At 52.5% G+C, this 10,091-nt stretch overlaps 1 protein-coding gene across 1 annotated transcript; it reads right to left on the bottom strand.

Annotated features, from left to right (window-relative positions):
- Positions 1–5,231: 5,231 nt before the first annotated feature.
- On the bottom strand, positions 5,232–9,431 carry LOC144929511 (uncharacterized). The gene is made up of 3 exons (XM_078849135.1): positions 8,760–9,431; positions 7,713–8,172; positions 5,232–5,244 (listed from the first exon to the last, which is right to left on the bottom strand). The coding sequence occupies exons 1-3, from the start codon at positions 9,340–9,342 to the stop codon at positions 5,232–5,234; spliced, it is 1,056 nt and encodes a 351-aa protein (XP_078705261.1). The 5' UTR covers positions 9,343–9,431.
- Between the last annotated feature and the right edge of the window lie 660 nt (positions 9,432–10,091).

Here is a 10,091-nt window from a genome sequence, read left to right as displayed (position 1 = left end):
CCAGGAGCAATGGACCTCCGGGCAGAGTTCCTCTGGGCAGCGTCCACCGACTCCCTTGACGCCTTTGAGGAGCGGTGGGCGCTGTCCGGGGTTCTCTGCTCGGTGTCCCCGTCCGGTTCCCTTCGTTTGACCCTTTGACCGCACTCCCGTCCCTGTTTTTCATTAGTTGTCCCCCGTAATTAGTTGGTTCTCCAGGCCCTGTGGATCTCCCCCTTAGGCTGTGGGGGGATCCTTTTGTAGTGGACGAGCTCTGCCCGCCCACGTCCTGGATTCCCAATAGGACCAAGAGCAATGGTCCTGGATCCCAATAAGACCAGGAGCAATGGACCTCCGGGCAGAGTTCCTCTGGGCAGCGTCCACCGACTCCCTTGACGCCTTTGAGGAGCGGTGGGCGCTGTCCGGGGTTCTCTGCTCGGTGTCCCCGTCCGGTTCCCTTCGTTTGACCCTTTGACCGCACTCCCGTCCCTGTTTTTCATTAGTTGTCCCCCGTAATTAGTTGGTTCTCCAGGCCCTGTGGATCTCCCCCTTAGGCTGTGGGGGGATCCTTTTGTAGTGGACGAGCTCTGCCCGCCCACGTCCTGGATTCCCAATAGGACCAAGAGCAATGGTCCTGGATCCCAATAAGACCAGGAGCAATGGACCTCCGGGCAGAGTTCCTCTGGGCAGCGTCCACCGACTCCCTTGACGCCTTTGAGGAGCGGTGGGCGCTGTCCGGGGTTCTCTGCTCGGTGTCCCCGTCCGGTTCCCTTCGTTTGACCCTTTGACCGCACTCCCGTCCCTGTTTTTCATTAGTTGTCCCCCGTAATTAGTTGGTTCTCCAGGCCCTGTGGATCTCCCCCTTAGGCTGTGGGGGGATCCTTTTGTAGTGGACGAGCTCTGCCCGCCCACGTCCTGGATTCCCAATAGGACCAAGAGCAATGGTCCTGGATCCCAATAAGACCAGGAGCAATGGACCTCCGGGCAGAGTTCCTCTGGGCAGCGTCCACCGACTCCCTTGACGCCTTTGAGGAGCGGTGGGCGCTGTCCGGGGTTCTCTGCTCGGTGTCCCCGTCCGGTTCCCTTCGTTTGACCCTTTGACCGCACTCCCGTCCCTGTTTTTCATTAGTTGTCCCCCGTAATTAGTTGGTTCTCCAGGCCCTGTGGATCTCCCCCTTAGGCTGTGGGGGGATCCTTTTGTAGTGGACGAGCTCTGCCCGCCCACGTCCTGGATTCCCAATAGGACCAAGAGCAATGGTCCTGGATCCCAATAAGACCAGGAGCAATGGACCTCCGGGCAGAGTTCCTCTGGGCAGCGTCCACCGACTCCCTTGACGCCTTTGAGGAGCGGTGGGCGCTGTCCGGGGTTCTCTGCTCGGTGTCCCCGTCCGGTTCCCTTCGTTTGACCCTTTGACCGCACTCCCGTCCCTGTTTTTCATTAGTTGTCCCCCGTAATTAGTTGGTTCTCCAGGCCCTGTGGATCTCCCCCTTAGGCTGTGGGGGGATCCTTTTGTAGTGGACGAGCTCTGCCCGCCCACGTCCTGGATTCCCAATAGGACCAAGAGCAATGGTCCTGGATCCCAATAAGACCAGGAGCAATGGACCTCCGGGCAGAGTTCCTCTGGGCGGCGTCCACCGACTCCCTTGACGCCTTTGAGGAGCGGTGGGCGCTGTCCGGGGTTCTCTGCTCGGTGTCCCCGTCCGGTTCCCTTCGTTTGACCCTTTGACCACACTCCCGTCCCTGTTTTTCATTAGTTGTCCCCTGTAATTAGTTGGCTCTCCAGGCCCTGTGGATCTCCCCCTTAGGCTGGGGGGGGGATCCTTTTGTAGTGGACGAGCTCTGCCCGCCCATGTCCTGGATTCCTAATAGGACCAGGAGCAATGGTCCTGGATCCCAATAAGACCAGGAGCAATGGACCTCCAGGTAGAGTTCCTCTGGGCGGCGTCCACCGACTCCCTTGACGCCTTTGAGGAGCGGTGGGCGCTGTCCGGGGTTTTCTGCTCGGTGTCCCCGTCCGGTTCCCTTTGTTTGACCCTTTGACTGCACTCCCGTCCCTGTTTTTCATTGTTTGTCCCCTGTAATTAGTTGGCTCTCCAGGCCCTGTGGATCTCCCCCTTAGGCTGGGGGGGGATCCTTTTGTAGTGGACGAGCTCTGCCCGCCCACGTCCTGGATCCCAATAGGACCAGGAGCAATGGTCCTGGATCCCAATAAGACCAGGAGCAATGGACCTCCGGGCAGAGTTCCTCTGGGCGGCGTCCACCGACTCCCTTGACGCCTTTGAGGAGCGGTGGGCGCTGTCCGGGGTTCTCTGCTTGGTGTCCCCGTCCGGTTCCCTTCGTTTGACCCTTTGACCGCACTCCCGTCCCTGTTTTTCATGAGTTGTCCCCCGTAATCATTTGGCTCTCCAGGCCCTGTGGATCTCCCCCTTAGGCTGGGGGGGGATCCTTTCGTAGTGGACGAGCTTCGCCCGCCCACTTCCTGGATCCCAATAAGACCAGGAGCAATGGACGCTGTCCGGGGTTCTCTGCTAAGATGTCCCTTTCTGGTTCCTTAATTTTGTCCCTTTTACCCTCATGCCTGTTCCCGTTATTGCCTTTGTTGTCCCCCAAACTTGGTTGGGTTCTGGGTTCAGTAGTTCCTCCCTAGGCCAGGGGAGGAGCTTTTAGCAGTGGGCAAGCTAGTGCCTGCCCACGTCCCGGTGCTGAAAAAGGACCAGACTCCTCCACCCAACTGGTCTGGGTCTGTCACAGTACATACGTGTGTGTACGCACACACACTTTCAGTTGTTAGTCACACTGCTAAGTCAAGTCCTCTCCTCCACGCAATAACCTTTTTACCAGCTCTGCAAAGACTCACATACTCAGCAGGCTGGAAATAAGACAGGGCGAATTCAGCAACTTTCACCTCCCACTTCCATCCTGAGCTAGTAACATGAGCAGAGCAAGTGCCTGTCTGGGGAAGATGCATTCTGAATCCTTACTGCCCACATTCCTCTCCACAGGTAGATGCCCTGACATCGGTGCTGTCTTTATTCAACTTTTTAAAAAAATCTGTGCTTTAGAGTGACACACAGAGGCATTTACAGTAAAAGGGGAAGAGGCAGAAGAAGAATAAACACACACATTCCGAAAGCCAAGTGCAAAAAGCTGAGAATTAAGCTAGTAGAAACTACAGCTGGAGACCTTGATTCACACTGAGTAGCTGAAGTCCTTGTTCTAACTGTGTTGAGGGAGGCTTGTTCTTCAGATAGCTATTGACCACTCGTGCATTTCCAGATCTATTTGAAAGTCTCAGTACGGTTTCAAAACAACCCTCCCAAAAGAAGTTGCTAGAAATGCAGAGCAGCCTCATAGGCAGTTGCAAACATGGCAGCTCCTATCCACCGGGTATAATTTTTAACAACCCTAACAAGCACCAGAATAAAGCAGAGAAAATGTCAGCCCTTTGTATGAGAGGCTTTTGAAACAGCCAAACTGATTCCAATTTGCTGGAGGCATTAAAATAGCATATGTCACAGCGGTAGGGAAGGGAGAGGCTAAAAGTTGGCTACAAATGTGTCAGATAATGGAGCTGCTGTTACAGGGCCCCGAGAGCCCTGGCTGTTGCCCCATTTGCACACTCGCAGCCGCAGGTTTCTAGGATGCAGACACTCACTCACCAGTGCAGGCCACATCTGGTTCGATCTGAGGAAATTGTTACTTATTTTAGCAGCCCTGCCGCAGTTCAGCTGATTTGCAAAAGGCAAGTCGCAACGTCAGCAGCTTCTATAAGAAGCACCAAGAGGCAAACTGACCTCCTGGAGTACAGGGGTGAGAGGATCCCCCCCCGCCACACACTGCTTGGATGCAAGAGCCAGATCAGATCGCTACAGACCAGAGGAAACACACAGAGGTGCTTCCACACACAGCCAGCACCCTGTGCCCTGCTTCAGGAAGAGCATCAGCAGTGCCAGGCCTGGGCATCACAAGGAGCAGAGCTCAGCCCCTGGTTGGTGTTGAGCTGCCTGAGATATTGCTCTGGGCTTTGCAGGACCTAATGTGTGTGTGGGGGGTCCCATGCAGCTCCCTATCATAGTCTGAGTCCCCTGACTCCATGGTATCTCTTCCCCACTGCTTGCCTGTGACTGCCCCCTCATGCTGTGGAGATCCCTCTCCCTGGACAGTAGTTGCTGGCTTCTGGGAAGCTGGGATGTGCAGCCGATGAGAATTCAGTCCCCTCTACAGCCTGTCAGTTCCAGCCACGGAAACATCCCATCCCACCATAGCAGGAAAGGGATGAGATGTGCTTGGAACCCTGAGCAATAAGGGTCAGGACTTCTCCTTACAGAGCAGGGGGAAAGCTCATATACAGCCTTTCATCTTGAAAGCCTGTTGTGTTGGAGAGGGATGGTGGCCATGTCACAGAGGCTACACAGGATCCCGACGTCTGGTGGCAAGAGGCCCTTCTACCTTAATTTTGGTTAATGATGCAGAGAAACTTGCAGCGCCTATGACAGAAGGCCCTCCTGCCTCTCCAAGGAGAAGCTGTGTCTGTGAAGACACAATTCCCTCCCAAGTCCTCCCCTGGTGCACATTTGCCCAACAAGCTGCAACTGGCAGCCACTCCCCGTCCAGACTGGCTGTAAAACTCATCCTTTGAGACTGATGATTTAATCAGATTTACAACAGAGCTGGAGTCTGGGTCTGCACCAGTTCCCCATGGCAACTAGCCTGGGAACAGGACTGAGCGAATGCACAGCACACAAAGAGAGCTCCTAGCGACAAGTGGTGGCGGGAGCTTTTGAGGCAATATAATGGCAGCGAAAGGTGACGTATGCCCAGAGAGCAGTAGAGAGCCATGACAGCACAGGATAATTGAACGTTGCCATCTCTTTCCAGGCCTGGCCTTTATCAGAAGCTTCTTCCTCTTCTTTAGCTCCGTGTTTCCCAAACTTGGGACGCCCCTTGTTCAGGGAAAGCCCCTGGCGGGCTGGGCCAGTTTGTTTACCTGCTGTGTCCGCAGGTTCGGCCCTTAACAAGCGGCATCCCAAGATTGGGAAACACCACTGCTTTAGATGACTGTTATTGTTCTGCCAAAACAATCTCCTGACCTGGAAACTCAGCATTATTCCCACACCCAGCCCACCTCTTCTTCCTTGTATTGACTGGAAGGTTTTAGTTCAGGTGCTGGAGAAGGGTTAATAAAGAACATTGCTCCTTCTCCAACTGGATAACTAGCTCCAGGCCTGGAGGTGCTGGTTACACACACCTTTGGCTAGTCATGGACCCTGGGACATATAATCACAGAGAAAGGGAAAGAGACAGCACTCAGCTACTGCCTTCTGAGACCTCATTCAGGGTATGTCTACACTACGAAATTAGGTCGAATTTATAGAAGTCGGTTTTTTTGAAATCGGTTTTATATATTCGAGTGTGTGTGTCCCCACAGAAAATGCTCTAAGTGCATTAAGTGCATTAACTCGGCGGAGCGCTTCCACAGTACCGAGGCAAGCGTCGACTTCCGGAGCGTTGCACTGTGGGTAGCTATCCCACAGTTCCCGCAGTCTCCGCTGCCCATTGGAATTCTGGGTTGATATCCCAATGCCTGATGGGGCTAAAACATTGTCGCGGGTGGTTCTGGGTACATATCGTCAGGACCCCGTTCCCACCCTCCCTCCCCCCGTGAAAGCAAGGGCAGACAATCATTTCGCGCCTTTTTTGTCTGCTGCCAGCCAAAGATGTAAAGGATAGATGGAGTGGGTCAGAACAAGAAATAGACCAGATTTGTTTTGTACTCATTTTCCTCCTCCCCTGTCTAGATCACACTGCAGTCAGTCACAGAGAAGGCGCAGCGAGGTTAATCTAGCCATGTATCAATCAGGGGCCAGGCTAACCTCCTTGTTCCAATAACAACGATAACTTTGGTGCACCATTTCTTATTGGAACCCTCCGTGCAGTCCTGCCTGAAATACTCCTTGATGTACAGGCACACCCTTTGTTGATTTTAGCTCCCTGAAGCCAACCCTGTAAGCCGTGTCGTCAGTCGCCCCTCCCTCCGTCAGAGCAATGGCAGACAATCGTTCCGCGCCTTCTTTCTGTGCAGACGCCATACCAAGGCAAGCATGGAGGCCGCTGAGCTCATTTTGGCAATTAGGAGCACATCAACCACCACACGCATTATCCAGCAGTATATGCAGCACCAGAACATGGCAACGCGATACCGGGCGAGGAGGCGACGTCAGCGCGGTCCCGTGAGTGATCAGGACATGGACACAGATTTCTCTGAAAGCATGGGCCCTGCCAATGCATGCATCATGGTGCTAATGGGGCAGGTTCATGCTGTGGAACGCCGATTCTGGGCTCGGGAAACAAGCACAGACTGGTGGGACCGCATAGTGTTGCAGGTCTGGGACGATTCCCAGTGGCTGCGAAACTTTCGCATGCGTAAGGGCACTTTCATGGAACTTTGTGACTTGCTTTCCCCTGCCCTGAAGCGCATGAATACCAGGATGAGAGCAGCCCTCACAGTTGAGAAGCGAGTGGCGATAGCCCTGTGGAAGCTTGCAACGCCAGACAGCTACCGGTCAGTTGGGAATCAATTTGGAGTGGGCAAATCTACTGTGGGGGCTGCTGTGATGCAAGTAGCTCACGCAATCAAAGATCTGCTGATATCAAGGGTAGTGACCCTGGGAAATGTGCAGGTCATAGTGGATGGCTTTGCTGCAATGGGATTCCCTAACTGTGGTGGGGCTATAGACGGAACCCATATCCCTATCTTGGCACCGGAGCACCAAGCCGGCGAGTACATAAACCGCAAGGGGTACTTTTCGATAGTGCTGCAAGCTCTGGTGGATCACAAGGGACGTTTCACCAACATCAACGTGGGATGGCCGGGAAAGGTGCATGATGCTCGCATCTTCAGGAACTCTGGTCTGTTTCAAAAACTGCAGGAAGGGACTTTCTTCCCAGACCAGAAAATAACTGTTGGGGATGTTGAAATGCCTATATGTATCCTTGGGGACCCAGCCTACCCCTTAATGCCATGGCTCATGAAGCCGTACACAGGCAGCCTGGACAGTGGTCAGGAGCTGTTCAACTACAGGCTGAGCAAGTGCAGAATGGTGGTAGAATGTGCATTTGGACGTTTAAAGGCACGCTGGCGCAGTTTACTGACTCGCTTAGACCTCAGCGAAATCAATATTCCCACTGTTATTACTGCTTGCTGTGTGCTCCACAATATCTGTGAGAGTAAGGGGGAGACGTTTATGGCGGGGTGGGAGGTTGAGGCAAATCGCCTAGCTGCTGGTTACGCGCAGCCAGACACCAGGGCGGTTAGAAGAGCTCAGGAGGGCGCGGTACGCATCAGAGAAGCTTTGAAAACCAGTTTCATGACTGGCCAGGCTACAGTGTGAAAGTTCTGTTTGTTTCTCCTTGATGAAACCCCCCGCCCCTTGGTTCACTCTACTTCCCTGTAAGCTAACCACCCTCCCCTCCTCCCTTTAATCACCGCTTGCAGAGGCAATAAAGTCATTGCTGCTTCACAGTCATGCATTCGTTATTCATTCATCACACAAATAGGGAGATGACTACCAAGGTATCCCAGGAGGGGTGGTGGAGGAGAGAAGGAAAATGCCACAGAGCACTTTAAGCACAGCACTTTAAAAGTTTACAACTTTAAAATTTATTGAATGACAGCCTTCTTTTTTTTGGGCAATCCTCTGTTGTGGAGTGGCTGGTTGGCCGGAGGCCCCCCCACCGCGTTCTTGGGCGTCTGGGTGTGGAGGCTATGGAACTTGGGGAGGAGGGCGGTTGGTTACAGAGGGGCAGCAGTGGCAGTCTGTGCTCCAGCTGCCTTTGCTGCAGCTCAACCATACACTGGAGCATTCTGGTTTGGTCCTGCAGCAGCCTCAGCATTGAATCCTGCCTCCTCTCATCACGCTGCCGCCACATTTGAGCTTCAGCCCTGTCTTCAGCCCGCCAATTACTCTCTTCAGCCCGCCACTTACTCTCTTCAGCCCTCCACCTCTCCTCCCGGTCATTTTGTGCTTTCCTGCACTCTGACATTATTTGCCTCCACGCATTCGTCTGTGCTCTGTCAGTGTGGGAGGACAGCATGAGCTCGGAGAACATTTCATCGCGAGTGCGTTTTTTTTTCTTTCTAAGCTTCACTAGCATCTGGGAAGGAGAAGATCCTGTGATCATTGAAACACATGCAGCTGGTGGAGAAAAAAAAAGGGACAGCGGTATTTAAAAAGACACATTTTATAAAACAGTCGCTACACTCTTTCAGGGTAAACCTTGCTGTTAACATTACATACATAGCACATGTGCTTTCGTTACAAGGTCGCATTTTGCCTCCTCCCACCGCGTGACTACCCCCTCAACCTTCCCCCCTCCCTGTGGCTAACAGCGGGGAACATTTCTGTTCAGCCACAGGCAAACAGCCCAGCAGGAATGGGCTATACTGAGTGTCCCTGAAGAAAAGCACCCTATTTCAACCAGGTGACCATGAATTATATCTCACTCTCCTGAGGATAACACAGAGAGAGAAAGAACGGATTTTGGTTGAATGCCAGCAAACATACACTGCAATGCTTTGTTCTACAGTGATTCCCGAGTATGTGTTACTGGCCTGGAGTGATAAAGTGTCCTACCATGAAGGACGAAATAAGGCTGCCCTCCCCAGAAACCTTTTGCAAAGGCTTTAGGACTACATCTAGGAGAACCGCAAATGCCAGGGCAAAGTAATCCTTTCACATGCTTGCTTTTAAACCATGTATAGCATTTTAAAAGGTACACTCACCAGAGGTCCCTTCTCCGCCTGCTGGGTCCAGGAGGCAGCCTTGGGTGGGTTCGGGGGGTACTGGCTCCAGGTCTAGGGTGAGAAACAGTTCCTGGCTGTCGGGAAAACCGGTTTCTCCGCTTGCTTGCTGTGAGCTATCTACAACCTCCTCATCATCATCATCTTCTTCGTCCCCAAAACCTGCTTCCGTATTGCCTCCATCTCCATTGAAGGAGTCAAACAACACGGCTGGGGTAGTGGTGGCTGAACCCCCTAAAATGGCATGCAGCTCATCATAGAAGCGGCATGTTTGGGGCTCTGACCCAGAGCGGCTGTTCGCCTCTCTGGTTTTCTGGTAGGCTTGCCTCAGCTCCTTCAGTTTCACGCGGCACTGCTTCGGGTCCCTGTTATGGCCTCTGTCCTTCATGCCCTGGGAGATTTTCACAAAGGTTTTGGCATTTCGAAAACTGGAACGGAGTTCTGATAGCACGGATTCCTCTCCCCAAACAGCGATCAGATCCCGTACCTCCCGTTCGGTCCATGCTGGAGCTCTTTTGCGATTCTGGGACTCCATCATGGTCACCTGTGCTGATGAGCTCTGCATGGTCACCTGCAGCTTGCCACGCTGGCCAAACAGGAAATGAGATTCAAAAGTTCGCGGTTCTTTTCCTGTCTACCTGGCCAGTGCATCTGAGTTGCGAGTGCTGTCCAGAGCGGTCAGAATGGAGCACTCTGGGATAGCTCCCGGAGGCCAATACCATCGAATTGTGTCCACAGTACCGCAAATTCGAGCTGGGAACGTCGATTTAAGCGCTAATCCACTTGTCAGGGGTGGAGTAAGGAAATCGATTTTAAGAGCCCTTTAAGTCGAAATAAAGGGCTTCACTGTGTGGACGGGTGCAGGTTTAAATCGATTTAACGTTGCTAAATTCGACCTAAAGTCCTAGTGTAGACCAGGGCTCAGTCACCTAACCACACAAGCTACTAGCTCATTCCCCCGCCTCTCCATGAGCTAGTAGATGGATGGTATTGATGATGGCATTGATGATGGCAGGTCTGGCCATAAGGAGAGTTAGGCATAGGTGGTTAGAAAATGGTAAGTATTTTCAGTGAAAATTTTTGGAGGGAGAGGAGGTAAAAATTTCAAGGAAATTTTCCAGTTTTTTGAGGAAAACTGAAATAAACCCACGTTATTTTCAGTTTTCAATGAAAAAAAATTTTTTTTAACAAAACAGAAAGGCCATTATTTGACAGAACCAGTTCTACAGCTGGACAAGTCTTAAAAACCTGCTTCCATCAATATTCGTATGGAAATGCATTTGCTGAGGCTGCGTTCACACCTCTTTTGCATTG

Source organism: Lepidochelys kempii, chromosome 16 (assembly GCF_965140285.1).
Source record: "Lepidochelys kempii isolate rLepKem1 chromosome 16, rLepKem1.hap1, whole genome shotgun sequence".
NCBI classification, from domain to species: domain Eukaryota; kingdom Metazoa; phylum Chordata; order Testudines; family Cheloniidae; genus Lepidochelys; species Lepidochelys kempii.
The sequence above is the reverse complement of the archived record's forward strand: the minus strand, read 5'-3'. Positions and strand labels throughout refer to the sequence as shown.